The sequence below is a fragment of the Eublepharis macularius genome, chromosome 1, assembly GCF_028583425.1.
Source record: "Eublepharis macularius isolate TG4126 chromosome 1, MPM_Emac_v1.0, whole genome shotgun sequence".
Taxonomy (NCBI): Eukaryota; Metazoa; Chordata; class Lepidosauria; order Squamata; family Eublepharidae; genus Eublepharis; species Eublepharis macularius.
The window spans coordinates 230,970,786-230,998,248 of NC_072790.1; the positions used below are offsets into that span (position 1 = coordinate 230,970,786).

Consider the following 27,463-nt stretch of genomic DNA (forward strand, 5'->3'; position numbering starts at 1 on the left):
AAATCCAAGTGGGCTGAAAGGATGTTCCAGCGGACAGGGCTTGTCCTGATGTCATCAGCTCTGGAATGCGGAGGTTTCTTTGAGATGCATTCTCTAAGTGCTTGGGATGGTCGGCACTTAGTTCCTTCTCCGGGGCGGCTCCTAAGATATGCAGAGTGGGGCGAGGTACTCTCGCTGCGGACGTGGTGTGCCCGCTTCGCCGAAATGGCTTCCCAAAGCAGTCTTCTTCCCAGGGTCTTCTGGCTGCCTGAGAACATGGATGCCGGCTGGGCATAGCTGAGGCTGGTTTGCAGGCTGCCCGGTAGCGAGGGCAAGCTCGGGGACCGGCCCGCGGGAGGCTCCAGGCGGGAACTGACCAGGGAGCGCCTAGCCAGGCTCGCTGGAGGTTTCCCCGGCTGGCGCCCGGCTGCTAGCAGCGGCTTGGGCCCATATGAGGCAGGCTTCCATGGAGGCAGGGGGAACAGTACTTAAAACACAGTCCAAAGCAGGGAACAGGCACGGTCCATGGCAGATGGCAATGCAGGCACGGGGCACACTTGTAACAGAGTCCAAACACACACTAGGAAGTCCAGATACAGGTCAGGGCAGGGCTGCCCAGAAATAGAGTCCTTTGTGCAGTTAACCAAACATGGAGTCAGAAAACTACACAGTTTATAGCAGCAGCAAGGCAATTGACACGCAGGCAGGAAACTGACACGTGTATTAACACACACACGTGCAAGGCAGTTTTTGGTGTAGCAGTAAAACAGCAATGCAGGAAACTTTAACACAGTCCATGGCAGGCTTTAAAGCAGGGGAGGGGGCATACTTGGCAACAGTGTCATCAGCTGAAAGCATTGCTTGCTGAAAGTGTTGGTAATAACAGTATTACCCTTGCTCCAGAATTTAAGTATGGCCAAATGAACCCTAGCTCTAACTGAAGGCAGACCAAGTTCTGCCCTCATTAGGGCTGCAGGAGTCCCCCTGGGTAGGGCAAGCAATCGTCTAATGAAAAGATTTTGAATCGATTCCAGACGGGTTATGATATGTTCTTTCCAAACCCAGACTTCTATACCATAAAGGAGGTGGGGGGTTGCCTTACATAAATACAGTTTTATTGCAGGGTCTACAAGAGATCCACCCTTGGTATAATAAAATCTCTAAAAAATTTCTATTTTTACTGTTTTTAACTTTGTATTGTGACGGCCTTTGGCCATATACAATTAAACCTGACTGACTGACTGTTTGGGGTCACGATGAAAGCTGCAGTCCTAGAGACTAAGAGCCAAACTACACAAGACAAATTACTCGTGAACGACATGCAAATGGACTTACATGTGTCTCTCCGTTGCTGTCCTGTACACTCACCAGTGTGGCCTGACTGCATTTGATCCCGTGTTCATGCTGGCACAGGTTTCTTTGACAATCCTCCAAGACATGGGAATGGTATCCCATCATGCACCTCCAGTTTGCGCATGCTTAAACAGTTCCCTGTTACCATCCTCTGTCCCCTATAACTTGGATGAGGAAAGCAGAAGCTGAATAAAATCACCAGTCTGCAATGATGAGTCGATGATAATGACCGTGGACATGCGCTGACACAACCACACAGTTTTCCCTACATGTGCACGGAGCAGAGCTACAGTACATAAGCTCACTATGGACAGACTAGACATGGACAGTTAGGAACAGACATGATGGTAGACACTTGCATAGACTCGTGTATTTCATCTCGTCTAGTTCAGCTCTAGGTCCAATTGAAATCAGTTTGACTGACTTCTAAGTAAACCTGGACAGAATTGCATGTGCAGACTCTCCAATACTTCCCTTTTCTCTCTAGGCCATGTTTATGGTAAAAATGTCTGTCCCTATTTGCCTTTTAGGGAATGCCTTGTTCCATGACCTTGCTTATTTACCAGGACAGTCCGCTGTTTTCTTGCAAATCACTGCTCCTGCTTCATCCTGTTTCATCAGGAATGCCTTGGAGATAATTTAGGGGACGATCCTATAAACTTATTCTGCTAGTGAAGACTTTATCCAGTGCAGAAGAGCCTTATTCCAGTAAAAGAGGCATGGTCCACTCATGGACATCTCCTTGCATTGAAGAAAGGCTCTGCCACAAGTGAAGTCGATCCAACCCTTTTTGTTAAATGGTTGCATGAAGAAAAGTTACCTTATTGGCTTTTAAATCAGGGCAGGACAGGCTATTGCAACAGACAGCAAGGGACAACAGAAAAGAACCATCAGTGAGATGGAGTGGGTTGGAGTGGGGGGGGGGGCGGGCTTAGACAGTGACCCTACAAGCACATCTCTCTTTTGTCCAGGAAATGCTGAAAGGAGCTGTGAAAAGGCCCATTGCATATTCAGCTAACTCCTGGCACAATCAAGAGGCAGAAAGATGATATCAATGAAGCTGAAATCCTGGAATGCGCTGTAGTATGACTTAGGAAAGAATTACTAAACCACAAATATTCGATAACTGTTCCCACAATATCTTGCTAACCAACAACAAATAAAACCAGCTCATGCATTAAATAAATATTGGCTGGGCCTGAAGAATCTTCTTTCCAGTCATACTCTTCAAAGTGCTTCGGAATGTGCTGCAGACACCCTTCAACATCTCACATGTGGAAATAACGGCACCCTTGTAGCACCCCAGTTCTTACATTGTGGATCATTGCCCCCAGTCTCCTTCCATATTATAAAAAATGGCTCCATCTTCTGTCCACAATATTCATTTAGCAGCCTCCAATAGTTTGTTCTATGCTGATTTAAAAGCCAAGGATGTGGTCGTTCTTTCAGTTGTATTAGGTGGGAAACCCACAACTGTTTCACATTCATTCTAAATATACCTCATGAGCTGCAGTGCATAAAACAACAGGCTGTATATGACATGGCAGTACGGTTGCCAGGTCCCCTCGGCTACCCGCAGGAGAGTGGGGCGTGGTAAGGTGTGGGTACTTAACCCATCGTCATCTTCTTGGTGTTGTGTTTGCGCACACACACCAGTGTGCACATGCTCCCATGGATGACATCACTTCGAGTGTGACTGGAAGTGACATCATTGTGCCAGGGCCTGTTCTTTAAGAATTAGCCCTGGCATGATGCCGTCACTTCTGGTGTAACTGGAAGTGACATCATCTGCAGGATAGCACACATGGCTATTTGGCTGGACAATTGGCAGGCAGAGAGGTAAATAGCTGGGAGTTTGCTTACCGCTGGTGGGCACCTGGCAACACTACATGCCACCTTACTATTCACGCTCTTGTATTGACATGGATGTGCATCCATTCTGCTCTCAAAGTTCCTGAAAAACAATAATACTAGTTGCAAGGCACACTAATAACATTTTAACAAGGCCCCACCAATGGCTTAAAATTCAACTGAGCCATGGCTCTACTGCAGAAGCCAGCAATTTGTACACAGTCCAGAAATTAAGAGTTGGATCCAGACTAAATTTTCAGATTAAACATGGCATTTTGTCAGCGGAACAGATCGTTTCTACTCCCCCCCCCCACACACACACACACTGCAACCCCACCAGCCCAGCGCTGGCACCTCATGAGAGCTTTAGGCAGCGGAGACATGCATATAGTCCAATGTTGCAACATCACTTCTGGTGTGAACCCAGAAGTGACATCATTATGTCGGTGCAACACTCTAGGATCCCTCCAAAACTCTATGATAAAAAAAATCCCACCCATTCTATAGTGGAAAATTTTGGTTGGATCCAACTGAAAATCTGGAGCAACAGATGATTCCTGATGCTTTGGTTCCACTTTGAAAATAAGATCAGATCATTTGGAAGACTCAAATCTGGGGAGAAATTCTAATGAAGAAGATTTCCCGCCCCTAAACCTAGAGGCAGTTTCACATTTCTCATCCCTTTTGGTTTAACTTGAACCTTTTGTGTTGTTTTCCTTTCTGTCTTGTGTGAACCAGAGTTACTCATTTCTCACCAATACCTCTTGCCTTGCATTGAATTTTCCCCATGAACTGTTTGCCTTCTTAAATGCTATTTTCGTATTGCTTTAGTAATTAAAAAATATTTTTAAATGACATAAAAAAAACAAATGATTCTGAAGATGGCAACAGAAATGAACGGAATAGAAAGCTTCAGAATGTACCAAAAATATTAAGAAATCTTGGAAAGGGGGCCTATTTGTACAGTCCTACTTCAATCCTATCACTCAGCCAGACCAACCCAAACAAAAAGTAAGCTACGGCTTATATTCGGATGTAACAAGCTGGCAAGCGAACACTTTGGGAGAAAGAAGCTATGCCTCAGTTGCCTGCCATGGCAGAGAGCCAAAGAAGTTGGGCAACCCTTTCAAAACTGCTCCTCCTTATCAGCGTCATTTTCCCCGTACCCTCCCTGGCACCTCCCCTGAAGTTGGATCTGTGCCACAGCAACGCAACAGTGAAACAAGCAAACATTTCCTCTGCCGCAGAAAGTCTGGTGCCTCAAATTGGGTGGGGCTTCTCTGGTAACTGACTCAAAGGTGGAGCCACTCCAGGTAAGAAGTAGAGCTCTTCGGACCTGGGGCTGGTTTCACTTTCCTCTCCTGCCTTCTTCCTCTCCTTGCCGTTCCTTGGTCCCTCTTCCCACCATGTCCGGCCACACCACCAATTTAAGACTCAAGCTGCCTCTAATCTGTGTTTTCCTTCAACTCCTGACAATCCTTCTGTTTGCTGTTTTTGTCTGCTACGACAACCAAACGAATGCCAAGTTATGGCATGAGGAACTGAAACTCCACAACAAAAGCCACCTGGACAATGAATTTTACTTGCGGTACCCAAGTAAGTACCTTCCCTCAACCTAATGGAACCCATTCTGAATGGACAGCTTCCATATGAAGTAGTTTCAATTCTCTGTCAGGTGATGCATCTCCAAATCTGGATTATTTTGGAGGGAAAGTTTGAAGCAACGGGGTGGGGGTGGGGGACTGTGAGCTAGAGAGTCCCCAGTTTAGCTTCAAAAGGGTTAAATCTATAGGTCATAGTCCCCATTTCAAAAAGGATGCCATAGAAATTGAAAAATTCTTCAGAAAAGGGCATTTACAATGATCAAGTGGCTGAATACTGAGCAGAACACTGTGTCAAACTGGACATGCTTTGATTCCAGAATAATTTTTGAATATATTTTATTTATCAATTTTACAATAACAGACACAACAATAGAATCAATCATATTAAAGCACAATGATATTGTTAATATGGTTACCTATCTCTATAGTTACCTGTTATATAATAATGCTCTCTCCATTAACAGATAAGCCTTGTGGTTTGATGGTTTTAATTAATTTGTAGAGTCTTCAAGAATCTGAGTAGGATGAATTTGGGTGTTTAGAATTATAAGAGTAATAGCGACTGATATATAATTTTAGGGATTCTCCTGGTTGCTGGAATTCGGGAGTGAAATGCAACAAAGAGTAGAATTTGCAGACTACCAGGGAACCATATAGGGAATAGGGGGAGATCCACTCAACCATATTGGCCTTATGCAAGCTGAATTCTTCCATAAGAGCATAAGACAACTCTCATTGAACACCTCAAAAAGATATATCGCACATGCAAACACCCTCCAGCAGAACAGGATACGGTCGTTCATTGACGTTTCCCCTACCCGCTTTCTCAACTTAATCCTGTGCCCCCAAAGGTTACTTTAAACAGAGAAGGGTCTGAAAATCTTCTGGGGGTGGGAAGCCACAGAGATCAGCTTTGAGCCCTAGCAATGTGTAACTCTAATTCACGGGTGGTAGAATGCCCCAAAAGATGCCCCATTAAGGATGCCCCATTAAGTCCCTTGTAGGACTTAATGGAGCATTGTTCATGGAGCATTGCTATTTTATATGATGTTTTAATGTTTTAATATGGAACATTTTAAAATTATTTTAAGGTTGTTATCCGCCCTGAGCCCGCTCGCAGGGAGGGCGGAATATAAATATGATAAAAATAAAAATAAATAAATATGACATGACAGTTTTTCTAGGTTACAAACAGTGATAGGTGAGCTCCTGCCAGCTCAAGCTCTCCATTCTGTTCATGCTCAGAGAATTTCTCAGGTTTGTTTCTGACAGTTCTTTGATGCTCCGTAATGCCAGGGCTTCCTGGGACCATGCCCCTCCATCAGTTCCCCCTTCTCAAAAATTACCTATATGAAGTTGCCCTGTGGAGTAGAGTGCTGTGAAAATGGTTTGCAGGAGTGGCAGAGGAGCCGTCATTAAAGCATACACTGTTGATGCAGAAGGTCTACTGCAGCTGGGGAGCCTATAAAACAGAGTCCTGGTGTTTTTCAGCTCAGAGGCTTGAGGCACTTATAACTGTATTGTTCTAGGTTCCACAGCAACAATCAAAGCTCCATGTGAGTGTCAAGACGTCAGATATAGGGTGTTCACTACTGCTGCACCGGATCCCCCTTCTTTGCAAGATAGGCTTGCCAGTCCCCTGGCAGGGGCGGTTCTTTGCCCCCAGCCTCCACCACCCACCACTTCTCACCTGGCTAATGGGGGAAAGGTGCAGGAATTTGGTGGTGGGTGCGAAGTGCACTCCCACACACTCCAGAGCACCCCCATGTTGCGCGAAGAATGACGTTATTAGTGGCACAACGCCGAAGTAGTGGGTTGCACCAGGGGCCCCGATTGGCCTGCCCCTCTCAAGGACATACTCTGCCTAATTCTGCACTAGTGGGAGTTTCTAAACAGTCATCAAGGGCAGCCCCCTATGTTGAGACAGTTCATGCTATTGCAAAATGAAAAAGCATTATAATGTTGGTGGTTGTTTACAGAAAACAGAAAGGGCACCTGTGTGTACACTGCATCTTATCAGCACACGCATCAGTTTTAGCTAACAATGGAATTCTTTGAACCCAGTTATACAGGGAGTGTGTGTGTACATTTCAGCCTTGGAGTTCCCAGTTCAGTCAGCAAAAATCTGCCACAAAAAAAATCCCCTTCATTGATGGGAAAAACAGAACTTTCACTTGTCAGACCTGGAACTGGTTCATTCTGAAAGACAATGAACAGTAAACATTTGGTCTTGCCTGCCATCGTAACTAGAAAAGAGCAAGAGTGCAGTAGCACCTATAAGACCAACAAAATTTGTGGTAGGGTATGAGCTTTCGTAAGTCACAGTTCACTTCTTCAGATACCTCACTTTATCTGAAGAAGGGAGCCGTGACTCACAAAAGCTCATACCCTACCACAATTTTGTTCATCTTATAGGTGCTACTGCACTCTTGCTCTTTTCTACTGCTACAGACAGTCTAACATGGCGACCCATTTTAATCTATCGTAAGTAGAGTGAGAGTTCTGGATATATCATCCAGATATTTTTAAAGCAAGTTTTTAATTTTGTAACAATTAAAAAATAAGGGTGTCTTTTAAGAAAATTTCTTGTTTTTTAAAAAGAGGCAGCTGAAGTGGTACCCCCCTCCCCGCAAAGTGGTGCTGCAAAATCCACAAATCTGAGCTGTTCAAGTGTGGTCACCCACAGCAATCTCTGACTCAGGGTAGATTTTTCAAAATTATTGTCTTTTACCATACAGATGCTGTCATTGTGTGTATGGAAGAGGGTTTCAAAGGGATGTTAAAGTACTCTAGAACAGGTTATTACTGATTTAAATATTATGTTTAAGGTGATAAAAGCATCTGATCATAGAGACATTGGCTGTTACACTGAGATCCACAAACATACTGGAAGTCACAGAGTAGGACTTTCTCTCTTCCCCCTTCCACTGACAGCCAAGCTACAAGTGACGAATGACACTTGTAGCTTGGCCCTGTGTCCCCAAAATTTAGTTCCTGGTGGGATCGACAGACCATTGTGGGCAACACAGCGGAGATCTTCAGCAGGTGGAGGGAAACTCTCGAAACTACACTCCCTCCTGTGATAACAGGAATACCTTTTCAGCCTCAAAATATAAGAGTCCAGTAGCACCTTTAAGACTAACCAACTTTACTGTAGCATAAGCTTTTGAGAATCACAGTTCTCTTTGTCAGATACATGACGAAGAGAACTGTGATTCTCTGCCTATGATGAAGAGAACTGTGATTCTCGAAAGCTTATGCCACAGTAAAGTTGGTTAGTCTTAAAGGTGCTACTGGACTCTTTTCTATTTTGCTACTACAGACTAACACGGTGAACTCCTCTGGATCTTTCAGCCTCAGAAACTGACTGCAGGATACAAACTGCAGAGTGAAGCATTCTATTGCAAGGTTTGAGCTTTGCAGAATCCTCACATGGTTTTAAAAGTTTTTCTCAGAAGACAGGCAAGAAGGGGGGAAATCAATTGCTCCCTAGAATCGCCCATCATGTCAATGGCTCTAGCAAGCACTGAGCCATCCAAGCTTTATAAGTGCAAATGGCCCTCCTGGCCAGAGACAACAAAATGGCCAGATTCCACCCTGGCTGGAATCTGACCCCCAGAAGGTGACAGAGACTTACAAGTGATGAAAGACACAGGTTGGACACTTGTCAGCTTCCCTCAAGTTTTGATGGGAAATGTAGGCATCCTGGTCTTACAGCTGTAATGGAGAACCAAGCTGTAAAACTAGGACGCCTACATTTCCCATCAAAACTTGAGGGAAGCTGACAAGTGTCCAACCTGTGTAAGGCGTCACTTGTAGCTTGGCCCCTAGGAAGGCATGGGTTTTGACTCACAAAGGGGGTGGGCAGAGAGAAGAGATAAAATCCCTTGGCACGGAAAGAGAGGGGTCCATATTGGCTGATTCCATTTGGAGGAAGGAGCTCATACAGCAGGGCTTCATCTTGATAGCCATCATTACCATGTGGAGAAAAGGACTGGTTGCCTCGACAAAGACTCCAAGATAACGGAAATCTTTTAGAATGCTGTAATTTCTAAAGAGCCAGCCTTAGAATAAGATCAGCTAGGGGATGTACAAGGTGACAGACAGAGGAGCTGCATGTTTGCTTCTTTCTTTTGCATCCCTTCCTCAATCCATTGCTCTCCAGAGAGAATGTGTATGGGCTTTTTCCTTTCTTTTTAATAAATTCTTTACTACTTTGAAAGCTGATAGTTGTTCTCTGTACCACATAGACTTTCACCATTCAAAGACACTATTCAAAGCGGGATCGGGTGGGGAGGCAGTTGGTTCCTAGATCACTCATTCCTTGGGAGCGCACAAGTGTGCTAACCATTGGGTAGCAAGAGATGTGGGCAGTAGGCAGAGACTTTAATTTGCTATGTGGAAGGGAAGTCGCGAGTGCTGGTTCTCCTGGCGGGTAATTCTGAAATCAACCAGCTGGGGGCAGCATACCAAAAGAGTGCTGGTTCTCTTGGTGGGTAATTCTGAAATCAACCAGCTGGGGGCAGCATACCAGAGGAGAAACTCAAGAGAACCTTTCCAAGTGTTGGGAGAGCGGGACAGCACTGGGCAGAGGCTCAAGCTGCTGGGTGCCTACACGCCTTGAAGGGCTGGAACTGGGGCAGCTCTCGTTGGTCAGCAGGGCCATTTCACCACAAAAGCCAACTGTTCTTATTCAGCTTACATGTTTCTGATGCTAACAACGCAAAGATAATGAAGGACTCTCAAGGGATTGCCCTTAGCAAGAAGGTTGTCAACGTTTCTGCTGCTGTGATTCTCTGTTCCTTTTTGGCAGTCCCACCTAGTTAGGAAAGCTAGCTACAGCCGAGGTCTCACATTTAAAACTGACCAGTTTCCTCCTCCCAGGCTTCCAAGATGTCCACACCATGATCTTTGTTGGCTTTGGATTTCTGATGACCTTCCTGAAACGGTACAGCTTTAGCAGCGTGGCCTTCAATTTCCTGATAGCCGCCTTTGCCATCCAGTGGTCTATCCTAACCCAGGGTTTTTTCCATTCTTTTCACCATGGCAAAATCTATATTGGAATAGAAAGGTGAGCGATACAGAGAACTTCTCTTGCAGATTGGTCATTATGTTTATCAGGTCCTGGCTGAATTTCAGGCAAGAACAGTCCCAGAACTTGTGAAAAGATGTGAGGTGCTGCCATTCTACAGCACTAGTCACATGCCTGAATTGTGTCCTCAGTTGATTGTGTGTGTTCGTATGGGGTTGTCATGATCTGGCTGTGCCAGGAAGGCCTAGCAAGGCCTCAGAAGCCTGTTAGCCATGGGAGTGGGCCTGCCTACAATTCCTAGGAGCCCCTGGGCCATTTTGGTGCCCTTTTGGGGCCAATCAGAACACAGGGGGCTGGTGCTACATAAGTCTGAGAGGGAAAAAGGCTGTTCTTTCTCCCAGGGAGCAGGGGGAGAGGGCCTCATCCAGGTAGGGTGAGAAGACAGGCCTGGCAGACAGAGGGACAGGGAGTTCAGTCACACTAGGGCCTTTTGTTTATTTTGCTTTCGCCCATCTATTGTTGCTAATGCACTTTTCTTGTTTGCTATTAACTGACCTCCTTGTAAATAAATCCTTTTGTTTGTTGTTACTCTGTGTATTGGCCAAGCTATGGAGGTCAGAAGGGTTGGAAGGGTACTCTGGGCCTTCCCAAGGGACCCTAAATTCCAGAGTGGTGGCAGCATTCGGTGGCTCACCCTACCTGAGGCATGACAGTTGTGTATTTGGAGACACACAACAAAATGGCATACAGAGAGAGAGAGAGAGAGAGAGGGCCAAAATACCATGAAAAACAAGAGGTCCAGCCTGTAACATTTTTTGCAAAGCTCAAACATACAAAATATGCAAAATGACCATTCACAGCCGTGGTAACTGGCAATAACACTTTCTTCCTAATTTCACTCTACTAATTTTAACCTTGATCTTGACTGATTCCTAAACAAATAAACAATTTGGTATGTTGTTAAATTTTGTCCCCAAATGTCACTTCATTTTGGCTCAAATTAACCTCCTAGGAAATGTCGTCCACAATTTTTCCTGAACAAGCCTGCTTTGCCTGCTTCCCTTTCAAGGAGAGCCCAGTGGGTTAAACGAATATGCAACAATGGCAAAATTAACCTCTTTTATACATCATAGACCGACTTTAGAATTTCAAGATAAATGGAAAGCTTTTTAAAATTATATTGCTGAAAACTACGATCAAAATTAAATTAACCAAGAGAAGGAAAGTGTTAGGTAACATACTCTTATCATAAAAATGTTATTAGACATGAAGATAGATGGTAAAGATAGAATAAGATGTTTAAATAGAAGTGAAATATTAAAAGTAGGTTTAAGTACATACACTTAAATGTATGTAGTGGAAAAGACCAAGAGTCCAGTAGCACCTATAAGACCAACAAAATTAGTGGTAGGGTAAATCTTTCATGATTTACAGCTCGCTTCTTCAGATACAGCTGGAATGTGAGTCCACCTGTCCTTATATCTTGGGGAGTGGAGTAATTTCAGATGCCGAATGACAATAGCAGGTGAATGACAATAGCAGGCATGATTGGTTTAGGTGGGGTATGTAAAGGGGTAGTGGGTGTGGAGAAATCAGCATTGGTAATGAGACAGGAAGCCTAGGTCTCGATTCAGTCCAGGTGGGTGCATTGTCTTCAGCTTCGTTATCAGTTGCAATTCAGCAGTCCCTCTTTCCAATCGCCCTTTAAAATTCCTCTGCAGGATAAATGTATGTAGTTTTTATTTTAGGTTTATAGGATTACAGTGTATATTTTATGTTTGTATGTTTGGAAATTGAAATTAAAAAAATATAAATTAAAAAGTACAAGCACAAAAAAGAGGAGAGTCTAGTGGAAGGATCCTCTCCTAGCCTCCCATCCCTTGCTTATGAGAACAATCAGTTGAGGCTGCTGCAAGTATTTCTTCCGATATGGAAGCTCCCGGTGGGAAAGTTCCACTCCGCCCCACTTACTCACCATCTGTCACTTCGTGTGTTTTCTGACAGCATGATCAATGCTGATTTCTGTACCGGAGCAATCCTCATCTCCTTTGGAGCCGTTCTTGGGAAGACGAGTCCCATCCAGTTGCTGCTCATGACGTGGCTGGAGGTCATTCTCTTTGCCGTTAATGAACACATCCTACTTGACATCCTCGGGGTACGTCACGTCGATAAAAAAATTTCATTGCTAATGAGTTGCGTATATGTTCTGCCCTTTCTCCAAAGAGCTCAAGGGGACCCCCTACACCGGATCAACACAACAGTCCTGTAAACTAACACAAGTGCAAGCTATCCCTATTTCTATTTCCTAGCATTTCTATTGTCCTGGCAAGTAACTGCCCCCATTTTGTCCCTGTTTTTGCCCAGGGAGAAGGGGTTGTTTTGCTAAAATGCCATTATTGTTATTGCTAAAATGTCATGTTAGCATTCTTCAAGATTTAGTTCCTTCCCCTGAATCTCTAGAAGTTAATTCCCGAATTGGGAATCGATGCATCATATTTCTACAGCACATGCGTGCACATGAACATTAAGGCAGCACGCAGAGCACAGCCTGCCATTTCACAGCGGCTGAAATAGGTTTTATGTTAGCAAACATATTCCAGTGTTGCTAAGAACACTACAGCACTATTCTTCAAATATATCTTTAACCAGAAGAAATAAGTCTCTTTTTGGCTTTTAAACCAAGGAAGTCTTGGCAAAGGAATACAGCTGACAGTAGACAGAGGAGAACTAACAACTGAGTGGAGAGTTTGCAAAGTGATCTTTGGTGTGAAGAATATACAGCATAAGAAGCAGGTCTCTCTTTTCACCTAGTGGAAAAGTAGAGGAATACAAAAAGACAGAGGGGTCATAGAATCACACACACAGAATCACAGGGCTGGAAGGGACCTCAAGGGTCATCTCGTCCAACCCCCATTTGGTCATGATGAGACTCCAAAGGTCGCCCATTGAATTTCACAGTGGATAAAAGCTGGTTTATTCCTTGTTTAGGCAGCAGGACACTCTGCCGCAACCATGTATGCCTACACTTCTTCAAAACAATCATCACTAAGCAGATCTGCAACTCCTAAAATGTACCAACCATAAACCTAGACATCCCAGTCTACCAGAGAGGGATGGATTGGCCGTAAAGGACACCAGGAAAAGTCCTGCTGGGCTTATATTAGGATTGCTGGCTCCAGATTGGGAAATTCCAGGAGATTTAGGGTGTGGAGCCTGGAGAGGGCAGAGTCTGGGGAAGGGAGGGACCTCAGTGGGGTATAACACCACAGAACTTGCCCTCCAAAGCAGCTATTTTCTCCAGGGGAACTGATCTCTGTGGCCTGGAGAGCAGTCATAATTCTGGGAACTCTCCAGCCACCACCTGGAGGTTAGCAAGCCTCGCTTAAGGCCTAGGGGCACCCCCACAGACCCACAAATACACTAGAACCACTCCAGGCCAAAGCAAAAGGCAGCCCCTCAGTTCTCTCACCAGCTCCACGCGGGCACTGCAGCCACAAGCCTCTCACTCTGCCCCTGCGAACAGAATTGTTATCAGACTTACACCGTTTTCATCTCTGTGCTTGTTTCCTATATTGTGATCAGGCAAAGGACGCAGGAGGCTCCATGACCATCCACACCTTTGGGGCCTATTTTGGACTGATGATGTCCCGGGTTCTTTACCGGCCTCACCTGGACAAAAGCAAAGAAAGGGAAGGATCCACTTACCACTCCGATCTCTTTGCTATGATTGGTAAGGAGTACCCAAGGATTCCCAATGCTATTAATGACTATTTGGTTCCCTGTTTATTACTGTCGTTCTGGCTGTTGCCTGATGAAAATAATTTTATTTGTTTAATTAATCAGTTGTATTAATCAATTAACAGTGCAGTTCTAAACAGACGGCTAACCTACTATGCTACACATGCTGGCATAGACTGACCTTTTGCCCTGATCCATCAAGGCAATTCCAGGGCTTTTTTCCAGCAGGAACACGGTGGAACACAGTTCCGGCACCTCTCGAAAGTAATCACGTGTCTGGTGCCCCCCCCCCTCATTCCCGTTTCCTCCCTGCATGCAGCCCAATTCACCTCTTTCACGGCGCACTGAGCCTCAGCGGTAGCGAAACAGGAGCGGACACCACTCCCCAGCTTGCCAGGGAGGGGCTGCCTCTACTGCCGCTTCCTTGAGTGCTTCGCCCCAATCGGAGGCAGAAGGGAGCTCCCCTGCCCGTGAGGGTGCACCGGGCAGTGAAGCAGCAGGCGTGGCCAGTCAGCACAGGAGATTTCTTGTCCCAGGTGTGGAGACCAGGCGTTGGCACTTCCCCTTCCCAACATTTCTCTGCTCCAACCCTGCGCCCAGGCAACCTGCACTCATGGGCTTGTTCGGGCCAGTGGTGTAGCATGGAGGGCCAGAGGGGCGGTAGCCCCAGGCACAAATTTTTTAGGGATGCTACGCCAAGGAGAGCCTGCACTGCATCTGCAGGAGGCCACCTGCACCACCTGCTGTGCCGATGGGGCGGGCGGCTCGCTGGGTGCCAAGCTGGCCCTTCTGCAGCGGTTGCTGGCCAAGGAGCACACCAAGCTGGCAGCAGTGGTGTGGGTGGCTGCGGTGGAGGACTGCCAGGTAAGGGGCGGGGAGGCAAGCAGGCCTGAATCGCAGGAGTGCTCCTGGGGGCGGGGGGGACTGGGCCCTGCACGATGACATCACTTTCCAGAAATGGCATCATTGTGCGGTCCTGGGAGTACACGCAAAACGCACACGCGTGTGGAGCCAGGGGCCCCACCTGCTGCCGAAAGTTGCCCTGGGTGCTGGCAACACATGCTACACCACTGAGTTCCACCACCTCTTTTCCCAGAAAAAAGCCCTGCTTATACCTTAAGGGGATGGGCTGTGACTCATCAGCAGTAGAACCCCTGCTTTGCGTGCAGAAGGTGCTAGGTTCAATCCCTGGCACCTCCTGTCGAAAAAATGAAGTGAAGAGAAAGACATATCCCTGAGACAGGTTTATCAGGCCTCCTGCTATAGTGGGACACTTTCCTACAACCATGTTGGTTGCCCGCTAGTGCCTGAAGTGCTGGCGGAAGGAAATGGGTGGAATGGGGGCACCTGCTAGCATTGTACCAGACCAGGGCTATTTCCACACACTGAATAATTCACTTTCAATGCACTTTAGCAATCCTTTGGAAGTGGATTTTTTGTTCCACACATGGAAAAGCAGTTCCAGATGTTCACTAAAGAGTATTGAAAGTGGATTATCCAACGTGTGTGGAAGCAGCCCACTTAGATTGAAAACAGGAAGTGATGCCCAAGATGCTCTAGGATTTACAAAAAAAACAGAAAACCTATGGGACTCTCTAGAATTTGCAAGTTCTAGAACATCCATGATGTCACTTCCAGTTAGGGCTGCCAGGTCCACTGGGCAGCTAGCAGGAGTGGGGCTTGTGTACACCAACATGTGATCTCAGCGCCAGTTGATGGCCAGAGCCCCGGACACATTACCATTTGGTACAGTACCTGCTACCTGTTCTCAGAATCCCCCTAACGTCCACCGGCTCCACCTTGATGCCCACTGATTTATACTTTTATGTTTAGAAGTTTCACCTCTGATTTCAATTTAGGCAAAAGTTGGTGCCAGCGCTGCTCCAAACCAAAGACAAACGTCTTTCTAAAGGACTTCCCTTTCTCCATGCAGGAACAATCTTCCTGTGGCTTTTCTGGCCAAGCTTCAACTCGGCCATTGCAGCACATGGAGATGACCAGCAACGGACAGTCATGAACACCTACTTCTCCCTTGCTGCGAGCACCCTCGCCACCTTTGCCACCTCCGCCCTGGTGAACGCAGGAGGCAAAATGGACATGGTAAAGTCCGTGCAATTCTCTCCCTTTGGTTGTGCTGTTCAGAGAAACTCCCTTATCCCTACTTATTTTTCAATTCCACAGGCCCATAGTTCAGTGGTACAGTTCTTATTTTGTGTGCAGAAGGTCCAAGGTTTGTTCTGTGTTACCTCCATTTAAAAAGACCTCAGGGTCAGGGAGGTGATGCTGGGGACCCTTCTCTGCCTGTGACCCTGGGGGAGCCAACAGTGGTTTGCAGAGTTGCTAGCTTCCAAGTGGGGCATGGAGATCTCCTGGAATTAGAGTTGATCTCCAGACTACAGAGATCAGTTCCTCTAGAGAAACTGACAGCTTCAAAAGGTGTGCTCTATGGTATACCCTAGGTTTTAGGTGAAATCCCTCTCCAAATCCCCTCCTCTATAGGCTCCGCCCCTGAATCTCCAGGAATTTCCCAGGCCAGAATTGGCAGCCCAAGAGCTAAAGTAGATGAAGCACCAGTCTGACTTACTATAAGGCCTCTTTGGACATAGGCCACAGCAAGGGCTTTTTTTCAGGGGGAACGGGGGGGAACGGAGTTCCGGAACCTTTTGAAAATGGTCACATGGCTGATGGCCCCGCCCCCTGATCTCCAGACAGAGGGGAGTTTAGATGGCCCTCAGTGCCGCGGAGCAGCGCAGAGGGCAATCTAAACTCCCCTCTGTCTGGAGATCAGGGGGCGGGGCCACCAGCCATGTGACCATTTTCTCTGAGGGCAACCCACTGAGTTCCACCACCTCTTTTCCGAGAAAAAAAGCCCTGGAGATGAGACTCCTCACCCAAGGCGTACTCCCTACCAGGGCTTTTTTTTCGGGGGAATGCGGGGGAACAGAGTTCCGGTATCTCTTGAAAATACTCAGCAATAGTGCTTGATGTCAGGCAGTGGCTTACTAAAAGTTGCAATCCAGACTATCTCTTGCAATTAGACATGAGTCCATTGGTTCCAAAAGATTTTACTGAATATAAACAACCATTATAGTCCACTATCCAAGATGCAATATCTTGGCTGGTACATGAGTATTGTTGCGAATGGTAGGCAAAGGTTAAGGTACAGAATAGCATACCCCTGCAGGCCCCATCCTCCCCCCACAGTTCTCAAAACAAACGGCTTGAGGCTGAGAAAGTGAAAGTTTCCCAAGGCTGGAAAGGTTGTAGTCATAACATTCCTCTTCTCTAAGATAACTGCTACTAAACTGCTTGCCACCTGCAAAAGAAGCACTTAAAATACTGACAGGATTAAAATGGAGTCTCTTTGGTCTGAACACACAAGAAACATAGTCAGAACCTGACACTTGAAAATAATATGATTTCAAAGAATCCTGTGTATTTCTTCCTCATTTCCCTCTTGAGAGTTCTGCCACCTCTTTCCCCAGAAAAAAACCCTGGCCACAGCTCCAGAGAAGAGAACCTGTTATTCATGCAGAAGGCCCAGATTAATGGGCTGGGAAAGGCCTTTTTGCCTGAGACCTTGTATTGCCCCTACCAGTTGGAATTGGCAATAATGGTCTGCAGTTCCTCTGGTTTTATGCTGGGTTACCCCCACCCCACCCCCTTGTTTTAAGGTGGCTTTGTATGGACGGTTGGTGGTGATCCCAAATAGACTGGATTTTGTAATTTTAAAAAAATAAACCTGGATCATTGCTGTTTTGTTGTTTAGATTTTACCCTTTTATAAGCTGATCTGAGAATTAGTTTTGAATGAGTAGCAGGATATAAGGTACTGAGGGCCAAACTACAAGTGACGAATGACACTTGAACGGCAAGTGTATTCCTCCCTGTTCACTTGCCCTCCACTTGCTCTCCACTCAATCCACTTGCCGTTCAAGTGTCATTTGTCACTTGTAGCTTGGCCCTGATAGATCTCATTAACAGTTGATGGCTTTAAAGCCAGTCTACAGTAAGAGGTACCCCAACCTGGGCTGTTTTCACACTGCCTACCCGATCGCGCAAAACTCCTGGAACAACGCGCCTTCCTGGCACGATTTCCCACGATAACTCCAGTTATCGCAGGAAATAGTGGCAGGAAGGTGCATTGTTCCGGGAGTTTTGCACGATTGGTAAGCAGTGTGAAAATGGCCCTGGTTCTCATATGTCAGAAGCTAAGCAGGGTTGGCTTTGGATACCAATTGGATAAGAGGCTTTCAGAGAAAACCAGGGTTGCAGAGGCAGGCAACGGAAAACCACCTCTGTTAGTATCTTGCTTTGAAAACTCCAGCAGGGGTCGCCATATGTCAGCTATTACTTGACGGCACTCTCCACCATCACAGTAGATGGTATCTATTAATCTATCTTTTAGATCTTCAGTATAATATCTTCAATGCATGCTAGCCAGGTTTAGTTTCTTTTGGATAAGGTGGCTCTGGAGTCTTGTGGTGCCTTTAAAGTATTTTTCTTGCCTAATATTCATATATTTTCCTCCTCCTCTCTTACGTCAAATGCAAACCACATGATATAATAATGACATTGTGGGTTTGTTGTCAGACTACATGAATGCATAGATCATTATGATTTGGATGGGAAGTGACCGCGGATGGGAATCAGGGCCTTTGGCAAAAGGATGCTCATATTTTTGAATGGCCAGCTGATATTTCAATGAGAGATAATGATTAAGAGATTAGTTCCCAATCTGGAGGATTCATATTTGAATGATATACCCATCAGAGCTTGAAAAAGATGATACAGACACTTCAGCTAAAGGAAGAGGCAGGTGTGTGTGTATGTGAGTGTGGAGAGAGTGTAAAGAAAATGTCTATTTGAATTTGGAATAGATGAAGAGGACTGCAGCTGTGCTGGAAGGTGAAGGTTGCATAAGGTCACTTTCCTAGGAGGAAGCCCCACTGAATACCATGGGGCTTACTTCTGAGCAGACCTGCTTAGGCTTGCTGATGAACAAATCAGTATTTCAAGAATATGGTGTCCTCAAGGCTGAAGAAAATAGGCTCTGCAACTTGCAGGCAGACCAAGTTCAGTTTTCAAGGGAGAAAGATTGCATCGTTTGAACATAAACAGATGTGAGATTTTACAGCAGGGCAGATATTTCAAAAATGTCCTAAGTCTCTCTCTCTCTTAGAGTTGCCAAGCTGCAGCCAGCAACTCCTGGGAGGAAAAGGGGGGCAGGTTCTGGGGGGCCAGTATCATTGCCAGCATGCTCATATTGCTTCCGGCAAAAAATGGACATGGTGGACACTCTAGAATTTTGCAAAAAAGAGCATCTACCATGTTGTTGGAAATACAATGTCTTGTGTACAGAGAAGGCAGAAGACACAGAATATCTGCAGGGGGCAGCAGGTCTGACAGTTAGATAGATAGCAGGATGGGATCCTTCTTTCCTCCTCTCTTCTGTCCTTGAATGTCTCGAGATCGGTATTCTTAAGCTACTTCCTGTTTCTTCCCGGAAGTCCCTCTCTCCCAGTTTAGTGAGGCAGTTAGTATCTATTTTGTTTCTCTCAGCTTTCTGTCAAAGTTGTAGTTCCTGAATAAAATCTTCATTCCCTCCTTAATCAGACTCAAGATCATTTCTAAGATATACCATACCCTCCATTTTTTACTGGAAGTGGCATACGTTTGCCAGCATGATTCTGGTGCACGTTCCTTTCGCTGCCCTATTTCCTTGCAACAGCACCTGAGGCACAGGCAGGCAACAAAACAGGAGACTGGGCATTATCTCTACTCTCACCCAAAGGAAACCACAAGTGAAAGCACTGATGGAACTCAGGGAAATGGGGGCATGAAACAGCATGAAGGAGAAATGCCTTCCTTCATCGTTAGGTGCCTCCCATGAATCTTGCCCACCCTTCAGCTTTCCTTGCCCTCCACTAACCTCTGAATATCTACCTCCAGGTTCACATTCAGAACGCAGCTCTGGCCGGTGGGGTGGTCGTTGGCACGTCCGGAGAGATGATGTTGACTCCCTTTGGGGCCATGATCGCCGGAGTCCTAGCTGGCTTTGTGTCTACCCTCGGCTTTAAATTCCTTACGGTATGTTATCTGCACCCTGGACTTTGGGTGGGTAATTCTGTGCTGCAAGAAACTTGTCAATAAACTGACAAATGAAATAAATTGGGCAGCGTGTCTGATTGGCATGTTTGAACAGCTTTCCTTAGAAATCTTTTTCTTTTACACCATTTTTTTTTAATATGGAAGAAGAACTGACCTAGCCATTGCAGAACACCAGGTTGTCAACTGGCCACAAAAAATGCAGCCACAGCTTTTCTTTGAGGCCTGGTCAGCGGGATTTAGAGGCCAAAGCTTTCCGTGGAATGAAAGGAAGTTGTCGTCACCTGGTGATGTCTTACAGATCAAAGTGATGTGAAAAGTACAAGAGCAGGGTTGGTTGGAGAACAGGACTTCTGAGCATGTGCAGAGTTATTTATAAATTTGTTACATTTTTATCCTACTTTTCTGCCATAATTGGCTCCCGAAGCAGCTTACCTCCCCCCCCCCCCGCTCCCCCCAATACAGACAACAAATGTTCTGGTAGGGGAGGAGATTCCTATCTGGAGCTAGACCCAGGCATGAAGGAGGCAAGCCTGCCTGCTTCCCTAAAGGTATACTGCTTGGGAACATGGAGGTTCCACTGAGGTACATACAGCAGAATAAGGTGGAAATGAAGTTGAAGCTTTCCTGAACTGGTAGGATGGAGTGTACCATACAGCTTGGAGGAAATGCATTTCTGAAGGTTCCCTTACATTAAAAAAAAACTAGAACAGAAGGGATTAGGCAAGGCTAAGTCTTTTATCCCTGTTGTACTACTCTTTTGCCTTTAATGGAATTATTTCCCTAGGAGAGCATTCAGTTTGCGGTTTGAAGTGGAAATTCACTCTACCTCCTCATTCTATTACATGCGTAGACCAGGCTTCAACTAGTGGCCATTGCTGTGTATTATATCAGTAAACCCCCATGTTAACTGTGAATTAATGTGGAGAGAGGCTTTCTTTCCCCTGTCTCAAAACATGAAGCGCCCTCGTTGCCTCTTGCTTTCCAGCCCATCCTGGCCTCCAAGCTGAAAATCCAGGACACTTGCGGAGTCCACAACCTCCATGGGATGCCAGGAATCCTCGGCGCACTTCTTGGCGTGCTGGTTGCAGCTCTGGCAACTCATGATACCTACGGCGAAGGGTGAGCTTTCGTTTTCTACCGCAGCTGAGGTCACGCCTGAGACTGCCCTGGCTCCTGCTTTCATATTAGGCCAGAGCAAAAGATGCTTCTTTGGAACAGAATTTTTCTCTGGATGTGCAGGTTCCAACTCCACTCTCTTCTTCTTTCCAGAGTGGAATCAAAGCATTAGGAATTCTCCATTGTTCCATTTTTTATTTCACATTTTGAGAAAGGCACTGTGCATCGGGGAAAAGTGGCCATTAATGCCGCCAGGAAAAAAAGTTCTTCTGGGTCTGTCATAGGCTTACCAGACCTCCTGCTATGGTGGGAGGTCTCCCACCAATTGCTTCTGTTGCCTGCCATCACTCCAAGAGAAAAATGAAAATGCTGTAAGCCTCTGTGCCGATTTGTCACTTCTGGGAACAACCCAAAAGTGACAATGGGTAGCTCTAGGAATTGCTGGAAACTCTGTGGTAAATCATAGAGTTTTACCATAGAGTTTCTACTATTCCTCGAGCTACCCATTGCCACTTGGAGGTTTTACCTGAAAGTGATGTTGGTGATGTCACTGATGCCACTCAACCCCCATGTCCCCATCCTCCCAACCCTTCTGGTTGCCAGGCGGCCCCCACCTGGGACCACCTCACTGGCAGCAGCCCTATGCAAGATGAGCCTGGTCTCACCTCACCCAGGGCCGCCACACAACAGACGAGAGTCTTCTTGTCTCATCTCTGACTGCTGGTATGGGTTGACACTTTTATTGTCTCACCTGGGGCATCCACCTGTAAAACAAGAGACTCCTTGCCTCATCTAGGACTATAGTGCACAAGACAAGACGGTCCTCACCTTGCCCACCTTAGCGCCATGCGAGACAAGACTCTCACTTAGGATAGCCCCGCATGAGAACTGCAACCCTTTCCACCAGCCAGTTCTCCTTCCTTTGAGGGATTGGCCAAGGAAGAGGTGTGGCTCTTTTCCTGGGCTGTTAGGCCTTCCCATTCTGCCTCCGCATAATTGTTGCAGTTTCCAGTTCTTTCAGTTTATGTATATCTTCCTAAATATCACGCACATTTCTGGTCCACATGCTTGCATTGATAAAACGATTCAAAAAACCAATCTTGATGGGACTGTATGTACAATAGTATATAAAAAAGACAATAATGTTAGGAAAAGTCGGAGAGGCAGTAGGAAAAGAGGAAGACCCAAAATGAGATGGCTGAACTAAACAAAGGAGGCCATGGCCTTCAGTTGGCAAGACCTGAATAAGGCTGACAATGATAGGATGTGTTGGAGGCCACTAATTCATAGGGTTACCCAAGTAGGATGCGACTTAATGGCACATAACATATACAAAGTATCAAGATTCTTTTTGCCTGGTATTAGTTTTATCAATGTGCAGGAGTGCATGGGTACATCAGTAAAGCACCACATGAAATGACTCTTGATGTTATTATACTTAGGATTACACCGAGATTGCTTCTTTGCAGAATTTTACCTTTGCATGTTGGTATCATACAGAAGGAGAAGATGGAATCAAATGAAACGAACTGAAAACGGTCACAAATTGCACTGAGCTTGCTTCAACTTTGGTGTTAGCCTTAGAACTTTTCCTGCTTAAACCAAAATTCAAGATGTAAGGACAGGGCAAAACAGCAGAAGAGTGAAGGAACAGAACAAGGGTATCCTCTTGTTCTTCTTCAAACTATTCTTATCAGATCCCATCCATTGATTTTGCAGGATGACTGATGTCTTTCCACTCGTTGCTGATGGGAGACGGACTGCTGCGTACCAGAGTGTCTGCCAACTGATTGGCTTATGTGTTACTCTGGGAATTGCTGTGATAGGTGGAAGCCTTGTTGGTGAGTCTCACTGTGGCTCCAGTGTATGGAGGACCAGGAGGAGGAGGTACCACCATGTGCCATGCTTGCACTGAATGGAAAAGGCTACAAAAAATTACCAAAGTCAGAAAGACACTGTTATGCTCCTGGAGATTACTAATCCCTAACAACTTCCAGGTTCATCTTTTTAAAAAAATACTTGTTTATAAAATTTATATGCCACCTCTCCAGAGATCTGCTCATGGTGGCTTACAAGTAAAAAAATAAAACCAATTAAAACAAGCATTAAAAATCAAGACATTAAAAAAAACAAGCCAGTACCAGCCAAGCAAATTCAGCAAAAGTCAGATCGTTTCCAAAATTCAACCAGTTGATGATAGTGCCCCTTCTTGCAGAAATTCATATTCATAGGATGCTTACATGCTGTCATACCATTGGTCCATCTAGGCCACTGTGGTCTCCTCTAACTGGCAGCAGCTCTTCAGGGTCTCAGGCAGAGAATGGGCTTTTCCCACCTTGATCTCTGAAATCCTGTTACCGGGGGAGACGAAATACTGAACTTTGTGCTCTCACACTCCAGGTTAGAGATGGGCATGAACCGGAAAAAACCCAAACTCTGCGGTTCGTGGTTTGTCGCATTTCACGAACCACGAACTTTCACGAACCTGCCCCAGTTTGCAAACCAGTTTGTTTGGTTCGTGAAAATGTCACATCCAGGTCAGCAAATCTTCACTTCCAGGTCAGCAGAAGGTCTGCAGGAAGTCCATCCCCTGTTGCCTAGGAAACTGATCAGTGCCAGGCTGTCTGCAGGGACGAACCAAGAAACGAACCAAATGAACTAGCCGAAAGTTCATGGCAGCTCGTCAGAAATGGGCTGTGACAAACCACTGGTTCACGAACCATGAACTGGCCCGGTTCATCATGAATTTTGGTTTGTATTTTGGTTTGTGCCAATCTCTACTCCTGATCACTTCCTAACATTTCCCTTTACATTGTTGCACAATAGGAAATTTACAGCTCCCCCTGGTGAGTTGATTTGCCCCACAAGCCTATCCTCTACTGGTTTAAAAGCTAAGAGGCTGATTTAAGTTTAAAAATATGCTCAAAGTACATAACTGTCCTACAGTGAAATCCTAAGCAGAGTTAGGTTTCACTGCTGCTCTCTTTTATCAGCTGTTTAAAAAATACTTTGCAAATGAGGTATGTGACGCAGTAGGCTATGTACCACATCAGGTCTTAATATTCATATGTGCAAATATTGAGCTACATGTACACTAGAGCAGGGCTTGACAAATCCCAGGCACCAGGTTGCCATGGTGCTTAGAAATAGTGGTGCTTAGTATTTTTATCAATGATTTTAGTGTAGTATCTCTCAATGAATATCAGAATATGTATGTTGTATGGCATAAAAAATACATACGCACGAAGTTCTTGTCATTGCTTGGTTATTTGTTAAATTTACACCATTCAATTTGGGTGGATGAGTTCATTTATTAGCCAGTTGCTTTCTATACTGGCTCCAATAATCAATCTAATTGAGTTTTTAAAGCAATAATGGAATGATCAAAAATAGGGGAGAAGTCAGGCTAGGATAAGGGGTTAGCTTCTTGCTGTAGATGGGACTACCAGGGCTGTCCCTCTATTTATTTACATATAACACTTTTGTCCTAACTTTATGAGAAACTGTAAAGAAGTTAGTACTAGAAAATACGGTGATTAATATACAAAACTCTGGTCTGGCTCCTAAATTTGGGGGATGGATCCTAGAGCCAAAGAAAATTTGCCTAGGCCTGTATTAGAGACAGCTTTCCCCTCTCGAAGACTGAACTTCCACAGAATCTTGGGTAGGAAGCGAAACTTCTATTAAATCTATTAACAGCAGCTTGCTTTAACAAAATGTTGTCATGGCATTCCACAAAAGCAGACACGGGGACAAAATATGTGCAATGACTAAGCAGGGACAAAGATCAGAAAATAAGGGGTGTGTCTTTGATAAATGGGGACGATTGGAGATGCAAGTTATGACTTGCAAGGATCAATGTGCTCTGCTGAGGTTATGGGACTTCTGACCACTAGAGGTCAGTATAGGCTAAGCTATGAACAGAAGGACTCCGTTCTCTGTTTTATGTCCTCCTGCATGAGGCTGTGGGTTTTATTTATTTTATTTATCTTATTTATTTGTTCAATATTTAGCCTGCCCTCCCTGCAAGCAGGCTCAAGGCAGGTTACAACCATGTTAAATAATATACAATAAAAACAATATAAAATTAAAATAAAACAGTAGTCTATGGCCGTTTTCACATGTCTTACCAGCCGTGCAAATTCACGCAAAACTCCCAGAACGATGGCGTCTTCCTGGCACAATTTCCTGTCATGACTCTGAAATCGCGCCAGGAAGATGCTATCATTCTGGGAGTTTTGCACGATTTTGCACAGCCGGTAAGACGTGTGAAAATGGCCTTTAGAATATAAAGTACCAATAAATAATGCTAAACGTTCAATTTACCTATCAGATTGGTACAAATAAACACACATACCATGTTCTTTACCAGGTTTGGAGATGGAAAAAAATTAAGTATGGGGCATTTCTAATGTATCAGTTCCCCTTTAGAAATGAGTTCAGGTCATTTGGAATTCCCAAATCGAGGTGAGACCTTCAGAAGCATCTCTAGGTGAGGCCCATCCACATTGCTGATATCTGGCAGCCTTCCTTTTACATCTTCTCTTCCTTTCCCCAGGGTTTATCCTGAAGATGACATGTCTTGGATCTCCGCCCGACACACAATGCTTTGAAGATCAAATCTATTGGGAGGTAATTTTTTTTCATTGAAAGGATGGCTATTCTTTAATAAGGTAAACAGTGGTTTCCTTGCAGCCTTCTGCTGTCTGCATGGAGGCAATGGCCCAGTCTCTTTAGAAAAGAGCAGGCAGACAGAAACAGGTCATCAAAACTAGAAACTAGAGAAACTTATCTTTCGCTGGACATTCCTCTGTTAACATTACTGAAACAATCTTCACCCAGAGGGCTTCAGGGCCTGGCATGACTAGAAGTGATCAGCGAATTTGATTCTGCAGAGTTTGGGCTTCATCAGGACTGGGAATTTCTTTCTCATTTTAGGTGTTAAATTAGCATAGTTTAGCTCAGAGGATGGCATTCCCCATCCCCAGTAAGGGAAGGAGAGACCCACAGCCAATATGCCTTATGTCCTTTTCTCAGTTCCTCCTCTGACTTCTGCACAGGTACCCGAGAATCATCACGACGGATTTCAGTGCTTGGAGGCTGCAAAGGAACTGGACAGAGAGACAGTGGCCTGATAAAATTGATCCAGAGTAGCCACAAGGCGGTGCAGGGTGAAGGAGCATCACAGGAGCCACTGCATTTTGAGGACCGTCAGGAGAAGTTCTCAAAAGTTCTCTTAATCAGGCCCAGACGCCGAAATGTATTGCCTTGGTGCTTTCTTGCTAAAACAGGAGGTGCTCGGGCTCACGTCTTTGGAAGACTCAACCTCTGCTCTGAAAATCCAGCCCGATGGATTCGCTGTGATTACTCAGTAGAAGAAAGAAAAGCACTCTACACATGCTCAGAGAGGCTGCCTTCTGGATCGTTGCCTCACATGTTCTAGAGCATCACTCGAGCTGTGGTTCACTGAAACAGATTCGGACTGCTTGGACAAGACAGGAGCTGCAGAACAAGTCCAGTCTCTGGCCTAATGGGTAACATCTGAAAACACCTCTGTGTTTTACTGCAGTCTCCCATGGATGGAACAGGCAAGTGTGGGTTGTGTATGGTGTGTGTGCATGTGTGTGTACATGCATGCACACGAGAGCGCCAACCTGCAAAGATCTCTTCATGAATATCAGATGGCGGCTATCTTGATGGTGTGCCAACACCGTTTTTTACTGTTTGATACCGACGGCCTTCGGTCTGGCCAAGAGAACAAACTCCAGCAGAAATCCTGGCTCAAGATTCCAACCTATTCCAACTTCTGGAAACAAGAGGAAACAACATCAGAACACAAGTCGTGTACTCTGGACCAGAGGAAGCAGCATGGTGTAGTACCAGAGGAGGATCTGGGAAAGCCGAGTTTGAATTCTTGCTCTGTCATGGAAGCTCAGCGGATGGCCGTGGGACAGTCACATTCTCTCACCCTATTCTACCTCATAGGGTTGTTGTTGCGAGAATAAAATGGAGAATTGGAGAACAGTGTTGTAGGCTGCTTTGGATCCATATTGGGGCGAAAATCAGGGTGTAAACAAACATATTTGTAATTGGTGGGCTGAAGTCTCTGGATCTAACAAATGCCTTCCTGGAAGCTACCCCTTTCCTGGACAGTGTCAGGATCTGTGCCCTCCACGGGAAGGCCATTGTACTGGCAGGGGTGCCACCACCAAACCCAGCAGAGGGGAACCAAATCCCCTTAAATAAAGCACAGAGAAGGGAAGCAGCTAAAGAAGGGTCTCTGGTTCTCGAAAGCTCTCACCCTGAAAATCTTATTGGACTCTATAGTGCCGCTGGACTCACAGGCTGATGTTCAGCTGCAAATTCATGGCCCGTTACTGAGTTTTCTCCAGAACCTGCTTCTTCTTCAATTTATCAAATTTTAGAATCATAGAGTTGTAAGGAGCCTTACAGATCATCTAGTCTAACCCCCTGCCCAATGCAGGAACAGCCTAAAGCACCCCTGACAAGTATTCATCCAACCACTCCTTGAAGACTGCTAATGAAGGGGAGAGCCAGTTTGGCGTAGTGGGTAAGAACGTGGGACTCTAATCTGGAGAGCCGGGTTTGATTCCCAACTCTTCCACTTGAAGCCAGCTGGGAGACCTTGGGCTAGTCACTCTGGAGCTCTCTCAGCCGCA

At 45.5% G+C, this 27,463-nt stretch overlaps 1 protein-coding gene across 2 annotated transcripts; it reads left to right on the plus strand.

Moving 5' to 3' along the window:
- Window positions 1-4,458: 4,458 nt before the first annotated feature.
- On the plus strand, window positions 4,459-27,300 carry RHBG (Rh family B glycoprotein). 2 transcript variants are annotated; one of them, XM_054992133.1, is made up of 10 exons: window positions 4,459-4,496; window positions 9,672-9,858; window positions 11,824-11,974; window positions 13,402-13,549; window positions 15,491-15,657; window positions 19,509-19,646; window positions 20,653-20,786; window positions 22,503-22,624; window positions 25,342-25,415; window positions 25,844-27,300. In XM_054992133.1, the coding sequence occupies exons 2-10, from the start codon at window positions 9,692-9,694 to the stop codon at window positions 25,916-25,918; spliced, it is 1,176 nt and encodes a 391-aa protein (XP_054848108.1). In that variant the 5' UTR covers window positions 4,459-4,496; window positions 9,672-9,691; the 3' UTR covers window positions 25,919-27,300. The 2 variants fall into 2 exon arrangements, with proteins under 2 accessions (XP_054848108.1, XP_054848099.1); XM_054992124.1 differs by lacking the exon at window positions 4,459-4,496 and adding an exon at window positions 4,518-4,779 and having other exon boundaries at window positions 25,844-27,299.
- The last annotated feature ends 163 nt before the right edge of the window (window positions 27,301-27,463 follow it).

Excerpts from the sequence above, each read along its gene's own strand:
- RHBG (XM_054992124.1), top strand. The coding sequence starts at position 4,590 with ATGTCCGGCCACACCACCAATTTAAGACTCAAGCTGCCTCTAATCTGT. Across the intron at positions 4,780-9,671 it reads ATTTTACTTGCGGTACCCAA|GCTTCCAAGATGTCCACACC; the intron begins GTAAGTACCTTC and ends TCCTCCTCCCAG. Across the intron at positions 15,658-19,508 it reads CAGGAGGCAAAATGGACATG|GTTCACATTCAGAACGCAGC; the intron begins GTAAAGTCCGTG and ends ATCTACCTCCAG.